General features: G+C 40.7%; 1 protein-coding gene across 1 annotated transcript; it reads left to right on the top strand.

The window, feature by feature from the left end:
- The first annotated feature begins 830 nt into the window (after nucleotides 1–830).
- LOC127535005 (uncharacterized) lies at nucleotides 831–4675 on the top strand. Its single transcript, XM_051951664.1, has 2 exons — nucleotides 831–2946; nucleotides 3311–4675. The coding sequence occupies exon 1, from the start codon at nucleotides 993–995 to the stop codon at nucleotides 2904–2906; it is 1914 nt and encodes a 637-aa protein (XP_051807624.1). The 5' UTR covers nucleotides 831–992; the 3' UTR covers nucleotides 2907–2946; nucleotides 3311–4675.
- Nucleotides 4676–20723: the final 16048 nt, after the last annotated feature.

Genomic DNA, 20723 nt, shown 5'->3' with positions numbered 1-20723 from the left:
GGACACCACTGCTGAAAAAAACTCATAAAAAAGCCAGACTGGAATTTGCAAAAATGCATGTTGACAAGCCACAAAGCTTCTGGGAGAATGTCCTTTGGACAGATAAGACCAAACTGGAGCTTTTTGGTAAGGCACATCAACTCTATGTTCATAGACTCAAAAACCAAGCATACGAAGAAAAGAACACTGTCCCTACGGTGAAACATGGAGGAGGCTCAGTAATGTTTTGGGGCTGCTTTGCTGCATCTGGCACAGGGTGTCTTGAAAGTGTGCAAGGTACGATGAAATCTGAAGACTATCAAGGCATTCTGGAGAGAAATGTGCTGCCTCGTGTCAGAAAGCTTGGTCTCAGTCGCAGGTCATGGGTCTTCCAGCAGGACAACGATCCAAAACACACAGCCAAAAACACCCAAGAATGGCTGAGAGAAAAGCATTGGACTATTCTAAAGTGGCCTTCTATGAGCCCAGATCTGAATCCCATTGAACATATGTGGAAGGAGCTGAAACATGGCATTTGGAGAAGACACCCATCAAACCTGAGACAACTGGAGCTGTTTGCTCATGAGGAGTGGGCCAAAATACCTGTTGACAGCTGCAGAACGCTCATTGACAAATACAGAAATCGTTTAATTGCAGTGATTGCCTCAAAAGGTTGTGCAACAAAATATTAAGTTATGGGTACCATCATTTTTGTCCAGCCCTATTTCATTAGTTTGTTTTTTAAAATAATTATGTTAATCAACAATTCAAAAGTGATGGCTGATTTTGATTATTTAATTTTCAATAAATTTTTATTTATTGTTACTTTTGTGAGTTTCAAGTGATTTCAGTGAGAATTGTGGGTTTTTCCTTCTTTAACTGAGGGGTACCAACAATTTTGTCCACGTGTGTATGTGAGTGTCATTTTAGATGATACTGAAAAAAGACATCCTCCATGTACAAGACACGCAGCTGGAGTGGCAAAAATCCTGCAGAAAACAGCACACATAGTCATGGGCCACCCACTCACAGTACTCACCACACATAGTGTAGTGGCATTTGTAAACTCAGCAGCATTTACCATGACGTCACTGAGACAAACACGAATGGAGAAAATCCTTTCTGCACCAAACATCACATACACACATGAAGGAATCAACATGGCAGAACAGATGGGAGAGGGAGAGCCACATGAGTGTGAACTGAAGGTCAAAACCACTGAGAAAATCAGAATAGATCTCTCAGCAGTGCCACTAGAAGGAGAACAGGAAGTCTTGTTTACAGATGGATGTTGTTACAGACATCCCGCAGAAGGACTGAAGGCAGGATATGCAGTGATGAGGCAGGTAGGAGAGAGAATAGAAGAGGTAGAGACAGGAACACTAACACACAAACAATCAGCTCAGCTAGCTGAACTCACAGCAGTAATCAAAGCATTGAAACAGAGTAAGGACAAAAGAGTCAACACTGATTCAGCCTATGTAGTAAGCGAAGTGCACATAGAGCTCCCCCAGTGGAAAAGAGTAGGGTTTATAACAGCCGCCAAAAAAACAATAAAACATGGGGAAGAAATGAGGGAGTTAGCAGAGGCACTCCTACTGCCCAGAGAAGTCGCAGTAGTAAAATGTAGAGGCCATGACAAGGCAGGAACAGCCATAGCACAAGGAAACGAAGCAGCAGATGAGGCAGCCAAGAGAGTAAGTGGATGCACTCCCAACTTGGTAATGATACAAACTGAGAAACAGGTAACAGAAATCCTACCTGAAATAACTACACAGACTTTAAAAGAGGCACAGAACAGAGCATCCCCAGAAGAAAAAACAATGTGGAGAGAAGAAGGGGCAAAAGTGGATGAGGATGGAGTATGGAAAGGAGAGGCAGGAACCCCAGTTCTTCCTACACCATGGCAAAAGGTGTTACTCCAACAGGTGCATGGCCTAGCTCATGTAAATAGTGTACAAATGCGAAAAAATCTCCAATATTGGTGGCATCCATATATGACAGAGATGACCAACCAGTATATGAAAGACTGCAGAATATGTACAGAACATAACCCTAAACCAACTGTGAAACCTGAAGCAGGGCGATTTCCTGCAGTAAACAGACCAGGCCAAGAAATAGTCATTGACAATACAGACATGGTTACAAGAGTCAGAGGGTACACGTATTTGTTAGTAGCTGTAGACTCCTACACTGGCTGGCCTGAGGCTTGGCCTACAACAAAGGAAGACAGTAAAGCTGTGATAAAATGCTTGATAAACCATTACATTCCAACACATGGGTTCCCCCGACGGATAAGATCAGATAATGGAGCACACTTTAAGAACAAAGACCTGCGAGCAGTGGAACAAATGTTAGGTTTACAACATGCATTTGGCACTGTTTATCACCCGCAGTCTCAAGGCAAGGTGGAAAGGATGAATCAAAATTTGAAGGGAAAACTGGCTAAAACATGTGCTCACACAGGTATGACATGGCTTGACGCACTACCTGTGGCATTAATGTCGGTCAGGAGTACAATAAACAGGAGCACAGGGTTCACTCCTTTTGAGCTATCTACAGGCCGGCAGTTTCCAGGACCTAGAGAACCCCTAGAAATTTCAGCAGGAGAAAAACAAATAGGGTACAAGCCTTATTTTGACCAACTAACGGCACTTGTCACAGCTTTCTCTACACAGGTGACAGACAAACGCGAAGAGGTGAAAGAAAATCAAGAACCCAACTCGGCTGAGTGGGTTCTACTCAAGGTGTTCAAACGGAAGTGGTCAGAACCTCTCTGGAGTGGACCATTCCAAGTGACAGAGAGGACGTCACATGCAGTAAGGCTGAGAGGAAGAGGTGACACCTGGTATCACTGGAGTATGTGTGTTCCTGCTCAGGAACCACAGAGGAGCCGGGAAGGAACAAGGAAAGACTTAAGTGCATGACATCAGGGGTCTGATGCACCAACACACACTGATAGAAGAGGTTGGTAAACCGAGAAACGTTACAGAGGACATATATCACTGGGGAACACTTACAGTTGAAGTGTACACATGTTTGCATAACATATCAGTACAACTGTGTGATCAACGCAGGTGGTTCACTCATAAAGGACAAGGAGTGAAGTTTTACCTGGGGGAATTGTTGTTGTCGGATCAGAAAGGAAACAATTGCCCTTGTACAAAAGGGGGAGAATTTAAGTGCCCCATAGAGGGTTGTAAAGAACAGGTGAAGTGTTAAGAACGTATAATCATCATGGAGAAGAAATGGGAAACTGTGGGGATTTTAGGGGTCATAAGTATAATCATTGTGTCATTAATTTTTGTTTGTGTGAAAACCCTCTCTCCAGAAATGAAACCAGCCAGAACCTGCTGAACCATAACCAAACTGGAAGAAGTGTCTTCCCTCACAGAAACCCAAACATCCTCCAAGAGATCCGGACAAAGGATAGAACATTCACATGCGGCCCACCTGAGGGAACGGTGGATTGGTATGTCTCTGTACGTTTACATGATCATAATAGAGATAAACCGGTCTTACGGTGGATTACCCCCTCAAAAGCAATTTTCTGGGCTTCCGATAAAATTCCATTGCAGAAGGGCACAAGACAGACCAACCAAAGAGCCAGACTAACAGCCACGGGAATAGAAGCCCAGTATATATAGATGCCATAGGTGTGCCCAGAGGAGTACCTGACGAATACAAACTAACTAACCAAATTGCAGCTGGATGGGAATCCATTTTCATATGGGTGACCCTGAATAAGAATGTGGATAGGATTAATTACATTCATTACAACATGCAGAGACTTACCAATCTAACGAGAGACGCCATTCAGGGCGTGGCTGAGCAATTACATGCAACATCCCTGATGACTTATCAAACCAGGATGGCAGTGGATTTTCTGTTAGCAGAAAAAGGGGGTGTTTGCGCTATGTTTGGTGATCAGTGCTGTACATTTATACCTAATAACACTGCTCCAGATGGTTCTGTTACAAAAGTCCTAGCAGGATTAAGAGCACTGTCTGCTGAATTGAAGGAGCACTCGGGGGTAAAGGATCCCTTACAGGACTGACTGGATTCATGGTTTGGACGATGGGGAGGTATAATCAGAAGCTTTATGATGGGTGCTTTAATTGCTGTCACCATACTTGTCAGTATTGGATGTTGTTGCATACCATTTGCTAGATCTCTTTGTACCAGGATGATACAGACGACTCTCGGACCTCAAATACCACAGGGAGGTCTCCAAATGCCGCTCCTTCTGAAAGGTGATAAACCCAACGAACAGTGGAGAGACGACGACGAGCCAGCAGCTGTATCCTCAGTTGTGTGAATTTGTGTTGGCCTAAGGTTGGCTTAGGCCAAAAGGGGGGATTGTGGGAAATGGTGTGTTTCATAATTTGCTAAGTGTGCATATTTAAGAGTTGTATTGGTTCTGAGGAATAGGAAGGTCATTACCACAGTGTGACTGTAATGAAACAAAGAGTAGAAAAGTCCAGAATCAATAAGAAGGAGCTTATGCTTTATTCTACTTATTACTCATATGATTGAATGCAAGGATGATCAAGACATAAAGTGATTGATAATCAAAGTACAGACAGTTTTTGATAATAAAGGTACAGATAGTTTTTGACATAAGCCATAATCAGTAAAGAACATGAGCTTGTTGTGTGTGCAGTCTCTAATCTTGCTTTGCAGGGGTGAAGTCATTCCTACGTGAGCGATAATGACAAAACATCAGCTGTGACAGAGGAGAGCGGACCAACGCAGCACCGGAGGGGGCGGCCAGCCTAGATAGATAGCTATACACACTGTTAGAGTATAAGAAGACTGGGTCAGGAACAGTTAGCGGTCTGATTCCATCCGAACTGACTGAACACTTGTTGTTGGTTAGGGACAGAGGATTCAGGCCCAGAGCTCTGTATTGCACATTCAATTTTGCTGTAATAAATACTTTTGATTTTAAGAAAAGTCTCCTGACTACTCCATCAAAAGAACTGGGTGGAAATAGCCTTACACATATTCTGTTGGTTTGTTTAATTGTAGGATAGGCTGATTTCCAACAGTGGCAAAAGATAGAAAGAGTACTTTGAAGAGTTGATGAACGAGGAAAATGAGAGAGAACGAAGAGTAGAAGAGGTGACTGTTGTGGACCAGGAAGTAGCAAAGATTAGTAAGGATGAAGTGAGCAGGGCATTGAAGAGGATGAAGAGTGGAAAGGCACTTGGTCCTGATGATATACCTGTGGAGGTATGGAAGTGTCTCGGAGAGGTAGCAGTAGAGTTTCTGACTGGGTTGTTCAACAGGATCTTAGATAGTGAGAAGATGCCCGAGGAATGGAGGAGAAGTGTGTTGGTGCCCATCTTTAAGAACAAGGGAGATGTGCAGAGTTGTGGCAACTACAGAGGAATAAAGCTGATGAGCCACACGATGAAGCTATGGGAAAGAGTAGTTGAAGCTAGACTAAGGGCAGAGGTGAACATCTGTGAGCAGCAGTATGGTTTCATGCCAAGAAAGAGTACAACAGATGCAATATTTGCTTTGAGAATGTTGATAGAGAAGTACAGAGAAGGTCAGAAGGAGCTGCATTGTGTCTTTGTAGATCTGGAGAAAGCTTATGACAGGGTGCCCAGAGAGGAACTGTGGTTTTGTATGAGGAAGTCTGGAGTGGCAGAGAAGTATGTTAGAGTGGTGCAGGACATGTATGAGGACTGTAAGACAGTGGTGAGGTGTGCTGTAGGAGTAACAGAGGAGTTCAAGGTGGAGGTGGGACTACATCAGGGATCAGCTCTGAGCCCCTTCGTGTTTGCTATGGTGATGGACAGGATGACAGACGAGATTAGACAGGAGTCTCCATGGACTATGATGTTTGCAGATGACATTGTGACGTAGTGAGAGCAGGGAACAGGTGGAGGAGAAGCTAGAGGCGTGGAGGTTTGCCCTGGAAAGGAGAGGAATGAAGGTTAGCCGCAGCAAGACGGCGTATCTGTGTGTGAATGAGAGGGACCCAAGTGGAAGAGTGAGGTTACAGGGAGAAGAGATGAAGAAGGTGGAGGATTTTAAGTACTGAGGGTCAACAGTACAGAGCAATGGCGAGTGTGGAAAAGATGTGAAGAAGCGTGTACAGGCAGGCTGGAACGGCTGGAGAAAAGTGTCAGGTGTGATATGAGATAGAAGAGTTTCAGCTAAAATGAAAGGAAAGGTTTACAAAACTGTGGTGAGACCAGCCATGTTGTTTGGTCTGGAGACAGTGTCCCTGAGGAAAAGACAGGAGGCAGAGCTGGAGATAGCAGAACTGAAGATGCTGAGGTTCTCTCTGGGAGTGACCAGGATGGATAGGATCAGGAATAAGTACATCAGAGGGACAACACATGTTAGAGGCTTTGGAGATAAAGTCAGAGAGGCCAGACTGAGATGGTTCGGACATGTCCAGAGGAGAGAGAGTGAATATATTGGTAGAAGGATGCTGAGTTTCCCACTGCCAGGCAGGAGACCTAGAGGAAGACCAAAGAGGAGGTTTATGGATGTGGTTAAAGAGGACATGAAGGTAGTGGGTGTGAGAGAAGAGGATGCAGCAGACAGGGTTAGATGGAGGCAATTGATTCGCTGTGGCGACCCCTGAAGGTAAAAGCCGAAAGGAAAAGAAGAAGAAGAAGTCTGCATGTAACACCAAAGCTGCACATTTATTCATTTATTAATCTTTTAATCTTTTATAATCAGTTATTATTTTAGCTAATTTTATTTCATAACACCGTGTGTATTAGTCTCCATGTCCTTTTTCTGGTTTCACTTTCTGTGTTCTATGTATTCATCCATCCATCCAATCTCTATACACCGCTTTGTCCTCACTGGGGTCGCGAGGGGTGCTGGAGCCTATCTCAGCTGACTCGGGCGAAGGCAGGGGACACCCTGGACAGGTCACCATTCTGTCGCAGTGTTCTATGTATTTTTCAGTCAAAATGTAAAGCACTTTGAATGCCACTGATTTGTTTTGAAAGGTTCTGTATGGAAAAAATTGCACTTGATCTGATTTATGCACCACGTTACAAAACTTTCTGTAATGTTTGATGCAGTGGAATGGAGGCAAAAGTACTTTTACTTGTAACAGTATTTTACAATATGTTTTTTAGTTCTTCTTTTGATTACAATTGTTCTTTTTCACAGCAGATGTGTTTAAAAATGTCTACTTATGAGATACAAAACTCCAAAAGTTACAACACTTAAAGGTGGCCACAGATTTACACGGTCTTGTGCAAAAGTTTTTATCATGAAATCTATTTGCATGTGCCAGGGAAAAACACATTCAAACCGACTTTGTTTGGACAGTAATTTATATTTACAGTCAAGACCTACGGGCACTTGCGACATAATGAGGAATGAATGTTTGATTATGCAATGAACAGGCAGATAAGAACACGCCCCTGAAATGTAGCACAGCTCCTTTTCTTCCCTTCTAGTCATCACACACAAACACACAGAGTAAATATGAGTATTAGACTCCCAGGGAAGTCTCATAATCACACACTGAGATCTTAATTAAACTATGAACAAGAGCCAGCAGGTTAAAAGTGTGTGTGTGTGTGTGTGTGTGTGTGTGTGTGTGTGTGTGTGTGTGTGTGTGTGTGTGTGTGTGTGTGTGTGTGTGTGTGTGTGTGTGTGTGTGTGTGTGTGTGTGTGTGTTTACGTTCTCACGTGGCGCTCCTCTGTCGTGACATGTTGTGTTGTTTGCTTTGTCGGTGTTTGTGAGGCTGTCGGCTGTGTGTGGAGAGATTAAAAGAAATGTAAGTTTGGATCAAAGATTCCCCAGAGATAAAAAGGGAGAGGAAACACATCTAATGAAGCAGAGACGGACTGAAGACGTTCCAGCACAGTTTTTCTAATAGCTTTCTACTTCTGTGTGAGAATTGATTGTAAAACTTATGCTGGCTTACTTGTGGTGCATGTGTGCAGGATGTGTGTCTAAATGTTTTAATCATTGCTTTTCACCCTAACAGGAGTCCCGGGGTTGGAAACAAGGCCTCGGGCTGCAGCATATGCTCTGAATCCTTTTTATGTAAAAAAAGAACTCCTTTTATGACACCCGTGTCATTGATTTCCACCAAAAACCTTCTAACATTCAGATAGCGTGGAGATCACACACGTACACACACACACACACACACAGAGAGAGAGAGAGAGAGAGAGAGAGAGAGAGAGCATGCAATTTTATTGCCTTGTGTGTGTAGCTGCAGGCCAAAAAGTCTGTGAGCGATTAACAACAGTAGCTGGTGACGCAGTAAAAGGTTCATTAATTAATCAGAAAATCTGCGGTTGCGATGGCGAACAGTTCTGACATGCAGTCTGCTCTCATCTTGCCACAGCACACTAGACACACTTTCATTTTAAAGTCTTTTCTTACATGTTTAATATGTTGCAAAGTTTAGTTTAGCTCAGGTTGGATGTTTCGTTTGAGGTCTTTTCTGTTTGCGTTGCGTTTCGTTTGGTCTTTTTTTACCTTAAATGAAATGCAGTTAAGTTACTGACTGAAATTATTCAAGAATAAGCTGATATTTGATGATTTATACTATGAAACACAACATATTGCAATGATGAAGCATTTGATGAGTCTAGCCTTGTTTATGTTTAAATTAGTTTTAGTTGTAGTTTAGTCTACTTTAGTTTAGTCTTATTTATTTTAAATGAAATGCAATTAAGGTAGTCGACTAAATTAATTCTAGATTAAGCTGATATTTAAGTTTTCTGGGTTTAATTTAGATTGAAAGCTCAATTTTATTCAGAGATGGAACTAATACTATTAGGATTAAGTGCTAATTTTCTTTACAGCGCTCCAGTTTCATCCTGTTTAGTCTTTGGGTTGCCAGATTTGATGGTTTACACCATAAAACACAACATATTACAATCACAAGGCATATGAAGAGTCCAGTGTAGCCTTTTTCAGTTTAAGTTAGTTTTAGTTGTAGTTTGGTCTATATTAGATAGTATTTTTTTTAATATTAAAATGAAATCTAGTTAAGTTACTCAATTAAAATTACTCACGATATAGTTGATATGTACATTATTTGGGTATAATTTAGATTTAAAGTTCAATTTTATTCAGAAATGGAACTAATACTATTAAGATTAAATGTTAATGTTGTTGACAACACTCTAGTTTCATCCCTTTTAATCTTAAGGTTGCCTGATTTGATGATTTATACCATAAAACAGGACATGGCCAGTCCAGTTAGTTTTAGTTGTACTTTAGTCTACTTTAGTTAAGTCTTTTTTAAATTAAAATGAAATGTAGTTAAATTATTTAGTTAAAACTATTCAAGATTAATTTGACATTTACTTTATTTGATTTTTAAAGTTCAATTTCGTTCAGTGCTAGAACTAGTGTGAATCTTGTTCACCGCATTCTAATTTCATCCTGTTTAGCCTTTGGGTTGCCAGATACGATGATTTATACCATAAAACACAACATATTGCAACATATCAGTGTATACCAGTCTAGCCTTGTTTCAGTAGAGAAGAGTAAATACAGACTTATTTGTTTAAACTTCTACAGATATTGAACTTTTATTGTGTTTTTCTGTATAAAATCTCCTGGAATCCCCAAGAAAAAAGACAGACAAACAGCAGTCTCCAGCTCCTAATAACACCTTTAAATCTTTTTTAATGTTCACTGACTAAAGCTGCAGGTTGTTCTCTGCAAAGCCATACCAGAGCTCTATCTTTTGTGTTTTGTGGAATTCCATCTCATCCTTATCCTCACTGTATAAGATCACATTTCGGCAGTTTAATAACCCGTGTCAGTGGAAGCATAATTTCATTTTCCACACATAAAACCCATCCTGAAACTACAGCAGATGCGGCTCTCTCTCTGCTCCGTCTAATCTGGATGTGCTCAGGTTTTCTTTCTCTGCTTAACAGCTGATCTCATGTCCTAAAATAATTTTGCTGAAACACTTCAGCTCAGTGGGCTCATGGATGTCCTGGATTTGTGGGTCTGGCAGCTTATCAGTCTCTCTAAATTTACTGTAAGACAAGTGTAAAGAGTAAATGCCTCTTAAATGAGCCCGTGACAATAATGATGGATTACTGTGAGTAAGACTTTAAAATTTCCTCTGACGGAAGGCTCAGGACCAACACTGGAGACAAGGGAGGCATTAGTGACAAAAAAAACTAGACTTTGTGAACTAATTGTAAACTTCTTAATGCTGCTGACGCACTAAATTGAAGATGATGCGATTACAAATGTTAGTGTTGTTTTTAAAACCCATCCATCCATCCATTCTCTATGCACCGCTTTATCCTCACTCGGGTCGCGGGGGGTGCTGTAGTCTATCCCAGCTGACTCGGGCGAGGGCAGGGGACACCCTGGACAGGTCGCCAGTCTGTCGCAGGGCTACATATACAGACAAACAATCACATTTTTAAAACCCATTTTGTCATAATTTACATTAATACCTTAGTGGTACATCCATTTTACATGTAAAAAGAGTAAAATTCTTTGCTTCTGACTTTTGCCACAGCAGCATGTGTAAAACAAGAGCTTAAACCAGTAAATACTAGCACAACAACAACAATACCCATATAAAGGCAGTATACTAAGAGAATAGTGGCAGTGCAATGTATAAAGCAATACGCAAGAAAAAAAAGAATCTGTGAAATTTGGATCTCAGTCAATAGCAAGTCCAAACAAACACAATTATTTAAGGTGAGGGGCACCGTGAAGTGGCCGCCATCCACCAAAAACTGATTATTGCCAAGTTTATTTTCATCCAATGCTACTTTTAACCTTTATAAGACAAAACAACATGCAAATACACATAACTTTATGCCTGTCTGTGGTAATAGTAAAGGCATGATTTTGTGAAAAGCAATATCTGGAATGATATTTGACACATAAAATCTATAAAAAAAAAGCAAAACATGGCATCATTTTTGCAGGAATATCCTCACCATTCTCCATTTTTAAAATATGAGCTACAAAACTCACAGTCACTGAAACAGATGCTCAAATTAGCATGGCCAGCCTAACTTAGCCAGCTGGAGTCTTCTTAACAACTTCTTGATAAGCCTTTGTATTTGTAGCCCTGAAGGTTGCTTGCTGAAAAAAAAAAACTATTTCAAATACCCATTGAACGTATATCTGAACAATACGGAAGCACTAATAAAAAAAAAAAGGTAAATGGTCTGTATTTATATAGCGCTTTTCCACCTGCAAGGTACCCAAAGCACTTTACATGATACGTCACTTTCACCCATTCACACACTAATGGCAGAAGCTGCCATGCAAGGCGTTAACCACAACCCATCAGGAGCAATTAGGAGTTAGGTGTCTTGCTCAAGGACACCTCAACATGAGCTCGACGGGCCAAGGATTGAACCGGCAACCCTCCGGTTGCAAGACGACCACTCTACCCACTGAGCCATGCCGCTCAGACTGAAGTTCTCTAGTCACAGTCAGAGCAGAAGCATCCAGATTCAAAAACCAACAGATCTGCACAGTTTACACAATTAACCTTACAATACGCTCTGCAGAAGTTCCCACTCACCACTTCAAAATTAAATGATGATATTAAATTATATAAAATATTAAACTGAGAAGGCAATGCAAGCTTTTGCTCTCCTGTAGAACCAGGTTGGGTTAACACAATTGCAATTTCGCTGAAAGGTTTTCGATGTTGGTCTTTTGGTCAATCTATTCATCCATCCATTCTCTATACACCGCTGTATCCTCACTGGGGTCGCAGGGGGTCTCAAGATGCTTCACAGAACCCATATGCCTAATCCCCCAGAGCAGGCCCTAAGGCAACAGTGGCAATGGAAAAAGTCCCTTTTAATGGGAAGAAACCTTGAGCAGAACCCGGCTCATATGAAGGGACTGATCAGCTGCTGGCCGGTGGGTTGAGAGGGACAGAAAAGGTAGAGAGGAGGGAGGGGGATAGGAGAAGAGAGGGGCGGGGAACAAGGAACATATAACACACAGCTGGACACATGAATGATCAGAGTTACAAAGATGATTCATGCAAAGTAGAAGCCAACACTGAAACTGATTCATAACTTTACTGTTATGGTGTGAGGCTCTGGCCTTAAACATACTGTATATATATAGTTGATAGTAGGATGCAAACAGTATGTAGATGAACATAGAAAGTATAGTAAGGGCGATGCAGAGCAGATTGGTGGAAATGGGCAACTGACAATCTGCTTGTTTGCACTGAAAAATCAGTATAAATGTTGAAATACACTACCGCTCAAAATTTTCACCCAGGCAATTTCATGTTTGAAATGTGCCATAGAATGTGCTTTTTGAACTTTCTTTGCTTACCTCACAATAACTGGCACACTGCTGCTGCTGAAGCTGAAACATCTACTGTTTGAGGAAAAGATGAAAAGGTATTAATTTATAGAAGCATTTTTACCTTATCATTAATTATGAACATCCTTAGCATAAATTTTAAATGCGACTCAAGTCACACTATCGCACATTTGCATTCTTCTGCATTCCACATGAGTAATACTTGCATCGCCATTCAAAAGTTTGGGGTCAGCGTCAGTTTGTCAGTAATTGTGAGCTAAGCAAAGAAAGTTTATTTGATAAATTCTAAAGCACATTTTATACACGTACACTACCTTTCAAAAGTTTGGGGTCACCCAGGTAATTTCATGTTTTCCATCAAAACTCACACTTTTATTCATGAGCTAACATAATTGCACAGAGATTTTCTAATCATCAGTTAGCGTTTCAACACCAGTAGCTAACACAACGTAGCATTAGAACACAGGAGTGATGGTTGCTAGAAATGTTCCTCTGTACCCCTGTGTAGATGTTCTATTAAAAATCAGTGGTTTTCAGCTGGAATACTCATTTACCACATAAACAATATCTAGACTGTATTTCTGATTAATGTTGTCCTTATGAAATAAATGTTTTTCTTTCAAAAATAAGGATATTTCCCAAGTGACCCCAAACTTTTGAACCGTGGTGTAAGTTGTGTGAAATTTTGCACAGACATTCGCATGTCCCACTTGCTAAATATTAATGACTTAATAACATACATAAAAGATATTACCTCTGACTTTTTAGTGCATGTCAGAGTAGATTCACAGTTATTCAGGTCATGCCGATCCTAAGAGCTTCAATAAAAGGAAACTTAATTTCTTGTTTTTAGTTTGAACCAAAGAAGCTTGTGAAATGTGTTCAAGAACCATAAAGAGAAGTCCAGTTGCCTGAAGCCTTTCAGGATTATTAAGATACAACGATGTTTAAAGCTGCTGTCCGGAGTTTCCGTTTGTTTTCAATTTATGTATCATTGTTTAACAAAGCTTAAATGTGTTAGTCTAGTTCGATACTATAATATAAAGTTAGTATAACGCGATATGAAAATTTATTCCTGAGCTCCGCCTTCCTCTCATAGACCCCCATGTTATTCCAAAAAATGCCGGTCGCTGCCGACCAATCAAGTTCGAGCTTCAGCTTTGTCATGCTGTCAATCAACGGTTACGCGCACAGCAAGCAAGCCCATGCAGAGGTGGACGAGCTACGCACTACGCAACCGCGCGCACATTTGTTTTGCTTGTGGAGGAGCTGAGAGAGCATCAGGGCTCAGCAACTTCCAGAAAAGTTACCAATCCCACGGCTTGTCAGGCCAAGAGACTGCAGGACGTTTTTTGGCTCGGGGTGCTCGCGTCGCTCCCCGACCACGGCCTCCATAGCCCGCCTGACGGCTTCGTTTAGATGCCCAACCTCTGGAGGAAGATGTTGGGGCGTCTGGGACATACTCTTCGTCAGAGGAGTCATGCAATTCTGAACTCCAGATAGAAATAAATAAACAATGTAACACATATACACGCGTAAATGCACTAAGTTTGATAAACAACGTCATCGAGAGGGATACACGAGTGTAATCACATACTGAAACTTTACTCGTTCGTCCTAGCAGATTCATGTTATTTTGGTATTAGGACAAGTTAGACTCAATACAGAATTCTAACGTAATTCCTTTATTATTTACTAAATGTACTAAATGTAGAGGAGTGGAAAACAGCAAAACAGGCAAGATGCTGCAGCACTCTGGGCACCCCTCTCATGTACAGCGCGTGTGCACAAATAAAGGGGCGAAATCAGAGGGAGGGACCAACAGTGTTTTGGGAGACGCTGCGATTCAAACTCCAGACAGCAGCTTTAATGCTAATTAGCACATTTTAGTATGCTAATGTAGCCGCAAGGGGACACAAGCCAGTGTCTTATTGTGCCAGTCCCAAGCCCAGATAAATACAGAGGGTTGTGTCAGGAAGGGCATCCGACGTAAAACTTTGGCCAAATCAATCATGCGAATCAAATGTTTGACTTCCATACCGGATCGGTCGAGGCCCGGGTTAACAACGACTGCTATCGGTGCTGTCGACCTACAGGGTGCCAGTGGAAAATGGACTACTGTTGGTTGAAGAAGGAGGGGAAGAAGGAGTGTTTGTAGGAAGAGAGAGAAGAGGAACACCAAGAGTCTAGGACTGAGAGTAGGGACTTTGAATGTTGGAACTATGGAAAAGATAGAGAGCTGGTTGACATGATGCAGAGGAGGAAGGTGGACATACTGCGTGTCCAGGAGACCAGGTGGAAAGGTAGTCAAGCTAGAAGTTTAGGAGCAGGGTTCAAGTTGTTCTTTCATAGATATACTAGATGCCTCGCCGGCCAATGAGCGATGCGTCAGTGCGCCGCCATCTTGGAAGGGGAGCAAGCGGGAGTAAACAAACCAGCGATAAGCATGTTTATCACACACCGATTGACAACAAATCTCAAAATGCCACAATCTTGTGCGGCCTGGGGCTGCACAATACAACGCAACCCAAACACAAGAGCACAAGGAATCACATTCCACAAGTGAGTATGTCCTTTCCATTGAAATTTTCACAGATTTCACCAGATATTGTAGCAGAAACCCATGGTATGATACCAAGACGTTGTCAGTCTGTCACTTCCTGATGTGGCTATATCTTTGGAGAAGTGCACACAGAGATGGCAAATTGGGTTTCAGAAATAAACTCATACTGAACTTAGAAAAGGATATATTGTTTTTGATGAACAGTTAATGAAATCAATATTATATCTAGCTTTTCTTCATGCACGCATTGAACACAAGTAAACTGAAGAATTTAGGCATGGTTCCAACTTTGTGCCAGCTTTGAAAACTCTTTAGTAGTAAAGCACTGAAAATGAGAAAAGAGAAAAACCCTCAAAATTTTTATTAACTTAATATTAAACTTCAACGTAATTTCAAGATAATTGTTCAAAGATGTTAATCCCATATGGAAATGCGGCACAAAAAAGGAATAATCAGTAGATTAAATAAATAAAACTTAGAAGCTGCTTATCATGGTGAGAAACCTGACATCACAACAGGTCAACACAACAAACAGTTGCCGGAAAAGGGTCCCTAAAACTTGTTGTGCTGATTGACACCATCTCTTTGGGAGTGTAATCAAAAGATGACCTCGTAAGCTTTCAAATGAGCCATACCATGTTGAAATCTATGCATTACAAGGAAAGTTATGACCGGAATACTGTGGCTGTGTAATGGTCTGGCATGTACCAGACGTTGTTTGTTTACAACTTCACTCCCATTCCAAGATGGCGGCCGGTGATGCATCGCCAGCCTATGCTGGACAGTGGCGCGAGGCTTCTATGATTTCTATGGGCTGGAACAGCTGGAGAAAAGTGTCAGATGTGATGTGTGATAAAAGAGTTTCAGCTAAAATGAAAGGAAAGGTTTACAAAAATGTGGTGAGACCAGCCATGTTGTTTGGTCTGGAGACAGCGTCCCTGAGGAAAAGACAGGAGGCAGAGCTGGAGATAGCAGAACTGAAGATGCTGAGGTTCTCTCTGGGAGTGACCAGGATGGATAGGATCAGGAAAAAGTACATCAGAGGGACAGCACATGTTAGAGGCTTTGGAGATAAAGTCAGAGAGGCCAGACTGAGATGGTTCGGACATGTCCAGAGGAGAGAGAGTGAATATATTGGTAGAAGGATGCTGAGTTTCCCACTGCCAGGCAGGAGGCCTAGAGGAAGACCAAAGAGGAGGTTTATGGATGTGGTTAAACAGGACATGAAGGTAGTTGGTGTGAGAGAAGAGGATGCAGAAGACAGGGTTAGATGGAGGCAATTGATCCGCTGTGGCGACCCCTGAAGGGAAAAGCTGAAAGGAAAAGAAGAAGCACATTTTAGTATGCAAATCAACTAAACGGAGGATGGTGAGCACAGTAAACAATATAACACTGAAAATCAGCAAGTTATTGCTACCATTACAAACATGTTAGCATGCTGCCATTACCATTTAGCCTCTTGGAGCTGAAAGTTTCTCTCTCGTTTCTTTTTTCTAACTTTTTCCTGCCTTCTTTTGTGCCACTTTTTGTCTTTCTCTTGCTTATGCACACACATATCCACATAAACTAGGATTCTGGAGCACATGCATCCCTCTACACCAACATGTGTAATTCAATAGAATACCTAATTTTTGTCACCACCAAAATTTTTATATAATCCGTCCGTTACGTAACCCTCCTTAGTATTGCTCTCACATTCAGCTATGGTAAGCGTCTTGCACTCATTTCTCCGTTCTGTCTCTTGTATCCAAGTTATGACTTTTAGAATGAGGAATATAAGCCACGTACTATTTTGTGTTTGGCCACAAAATAATATTAATAATTTTTTTTCAAAAACACAACATTTTCACTTTATCCTGCATCACATACAGGACAGATGGATTGGTTTTGGAATTTTGTATTGCTTGTCCAGTCAACAGCATTTTCAAGACATTACTCTGGGAAATATTCATGTTTTTGTGCCAGTTTTAAATGTTTGGTCAAACCGATTGATAAATTAATCATTAAAGTAGCTTAATAAGTCTCTGCCCTAGTTTTTGGCTTTTATATTTTAATTAAAAACATCTGAAATTGAAAGAAAATGAGAGGCAAGTACAGTTCTGATATTATAATATATTCATGGATGCCTCAGCTTTTGTGTTTTCTGTTGCTTATTAGTTTAAATTCCACATGAACATACATTTAAATGTGTGTTTGGGATCAGAACCTGTCACCACTTGTCATGACAGTTAAATTTTAATTTCTGATTTTACAGTCAGATCATGTATTTTCTTTCTAGCAAAGACAAAATGTACGCTTCACTTTCTTTAGCTCCTCTCCTGAGCTGTCTCTGAGACACGCAGCGGAGCCTTCTGCAGGCAGCAAACAGAGAAAAATCTGTCGTCTATCACCTGGATTTGTCCCCGTTGTTCCTCTTCATTGTTATTCAAGGACGCATACAGAAATATCTCGGCTTTGTTTGCCGGTTGAGATGCTGCTGCTGCGTGGAAGTGGCCTGATAAATATTTAAAAAGCATCAATAACGCAGGAACACAGAAAAGCTAATGATGCTACAGTGACACACAGCTGACTCGAGTTAACCAACGTGAGAGTGTGTGTGGAGACGCTGCTCTGCTTGATGCGTGTACAAAAAGGAGACTGAGCAAGAATAGGAACAAAGCCAATCCTCATCTGTTTTTCTGTACTCAGCTACCTGGGCCTCCTTTTCAATAATGTTCAAACAGCGCGAAAAAAAATGAAGTGTTTGCAAGTTTCTCGACTGTCTGCAACTCTATCAAAGAAACCAAGACTGGAAACTGCCACCTGATTGTAAAACTAAAGCACTAAAGGAGCAAATACATCATGTATGAAGGGAGAATATTTTTAAAAACTCCATGCTTAATAACTACACCTTATTCTCGTCGTCATATGTCTCGACGTCTTTCACTACAAGTTGCTGCTTTTTGGCACCGTTTGGGAAGTGACAATTCTGCTTTTTGTGCTGTTGATGAAGCAGCCGACAGAGAGAGTTTGTCTATTCTGAGGACTGCTGGGGGTCAGAAGGAGTTCAGGAGAGTTTGTGAAGAGTTTATAAGTCTCCTCTGGATTAAATGACCATTAGCAGCAGACGGATTAGCAGGCGGCTCCATAAAGAGAAGCTGCACGTGGACTCATTGTGACCCAACTCTGCCAGTCGGGTTACATCAGCGACTGAGAATCAGCCTCCTTCCTCTGCCTGCATTGCTAACTGTGATACCCTCCACTCACATTAACACACATTAACAGATGGTTGTACAGTATAGAGCAGAGGAGAGACGCCTGGATGTGTGTGTGTGTGGATTTATTCCTGGTCAGACGGTGGGATCCCGTGGCTGAAAGACAAATTTGGAATGAGGCGCATGGTCCAGTATTTTAGTATATCGGTTACAATGTTACGGTCAGCCAGTCTGTCTGTCTGTCTGTCTGTCTGTCTGTCCGTCTGTTTGTCTGTGTGCTGGGGTCTCCTACATGTCATGAGGGCAAAAAATAAACACACACACACACACCACATAACTACTGAGCAACAAGTCGCTATGAGGTGAAGAATCAGCGTAAACAAGAAATATATTATGATTTTAAAGCATGCAACAGTTTCAAACCCCATTTTTAAATGCTACACTTTCATTAATTGGATATCACATTGTCATGCTGTGCAGCAATTTTGAAATAAACATCAACAACAACAAAATTAAACCATGTAAAAAGAGAATTGTTGGTCCAACTTGAATTAATTTCTTCATCTGGTAACAAAATCGAATCAAGTTAATTCGAAGTAAGTTTGCAAGCAATATTAATGCAGCTGTTTTAAGTTAGATCTACTTAAATTATTTGATTCTTTCCAATTTTTCCAACCAAATCATTTGTTTTAACCAAGTTTGTCATTAGATTGCCCGATTTTCCATTTTTTCACTCTGCAGTCCTACTAGAACAAAGTGCTAATTGTGTTGCAGCAGAAAAATTTAAAGAGACACCAAATGCACAACGCCAAAGGAGCACTAAGCCTAATTTACATAATTTTTACTGAAAGTTGAAGACTAGTCTAAAGGGACAAAGTGTAATTTCAAGTTGATAGAATCCGCAGAACTCAACTGCTGCAACCAAAGCAGAAAATTTGAGAATGTACTTTGCTTTAAATGCCGTTCAAATACACTTATTGCAGCTTACCTTTAAAACGTCTTTGTTCAGAACTTAAATATTTCGGCCTTTAGTACCCTCAAAGAAAAATAAACTGGTGAGTGAGTTTAAAGCAAACCACAAACTCCAGCAACTTTCAGTATGACTTTCAAATATAAGAGTTAAAACATCAGTCTGTCTCTTAATACTTTCTGACAAGCTTTCCCTATATAATTCCATCTTAAAATCCAAGTCCTAGATGTACGCTGATCAACCACAACATTAAAACCACTTACAGGTAAGGTGATCGTCTCGTGTTCTGCTGGGAAACTTTAGGACGTGGCAAAAACTGCTCAGAAACAGCTCAAGAAGAACGACTAAGAGCCAAAGCGTTGAGATGGCTTCCAAACTCCTCAAATCCAGTCCAGTCAAGCACTCATGGGACCTCTATTTCCAATAACAATCAGTACTTTCCTGAAACAAATGAACTCTTTAGTTTTCAGCAAGCATTACTCAAACAAGAGGAAGGACTATTTTCCTAGGAACTACTTTCAGTGGTGGATTAATACTCTAAAAAACAATGCTTCTGCTCAACACAATAAACGAACGCAACTGTTTGCATCCGTCTCTTTGAATTATGACAGCTCCTAATGAAGTTATGTTCCATCAACAAACTACAGTGAGTCAGGGGGATTAGCTTTTCCTCTACAATCCAGTGTTTTTAATTAACCATCTGAACTGTCTAGACATGTTAAGATAAAGGAGGAGACTCAAAACCCTGAACTCAAGCACAAAAGAAAGTTATAAAGCCTATTTCATTAAGATCCCTCAACTTTAATTTAACACAAACGCTTTAGTTTAAGCTATATAGGACATTGCCCTTACCAACAATATTATATGAACCCAACCCTTCAAAATAATGTTGAAAGGTTGATCTGAATCATTTTCATTAAGTGGTGTGACAAGGTCCCTGAAGTTATTTCAATTTCAGCACAGAACTGTTGAAAGCATCCAAAACATTACATATTCACTTTCTGTGCTATTGTCAAATTCACCTTTTTTTCTATTTCAATAGGAACCTACTAAGAAAAATAAGCCATCAAGCAAATTTTATTCACTTCCGTCAACTTAAACGTAATTTTCAGTCAACTATTGCAGAAATTTGACTTAAAATGGCACGAAAATAAGTGCTAATGCAATTATCAGCAATATTTTGCCAACCCAACCTTTCAAAATAATGTTTGCAAAATTCAAGATGTATCTAAACCCCCAAATGGGTTGTTTTTTAAATGCATTTTTTAAAATCGTGCATCCATGCAATTAATCAAGTGGTGGAAATAAGTTCTTTGAATGACCTGAGTGTATTGCCAGTGTTGAATCTTTCATTTCTAACATGATGTTTATAGAGTATGTGTGAATGTGGGAGGTTTTGTTCTTACTTTATCCCTCATTTTCTTTTGTAAAAGTGCTTATTTATTGATAATTAATTGACTGATGTGGGATTGACCATGCTCACAGCAATAAATGAACCAAAATTTCTCACTGATGTGTTTTTGATGGTCTTTAGACAACAGCTGAGCTCTGAAACACAAAGGAACAAATTACATCTGGCTTTGGATAATGTTAGTGGAACATACTTATCCTTTGCACACTAAACTGGGTAGATTGCTTTCAATGAACCTGCTTTACCATGATTTCTATGTTTTACATAAATACCACTAAAAACAAGGCCATGTCAGTCTGAGTCATTATAGCTTG

The sequence above is a fragment of the Acanthochromis polyacanthus genome, chromosome 8, assembly GCF_021347895.1.
Source record: "Acanthochromis polyacanthus isolate Apoly-LR-REF ecotype Palm Island chromosome 8, KAUST_Apoly_ChrSc, whole genome shotgun sequence".
NCBI classification, from domain to species: domain Eukaryota; kingdom Metazoa; phylum Chordata; class Actinopteri; family Pomacentridae; genus Acanthochromis; species Acanthochromis polyacanthus.
This window is presented reverse-complemented; position numbering and strand designations above follow the sequence as displayed.

Bases quoted from the DNA above. Each gene is read 5' to 3' on its own strand.
- LOC127535005 (XM_051951664.1), top strand. From the start codon at position 993: ATGGGCCACCCACTCACAGTACTCACCACACATAGTGTAGTGGCATTT.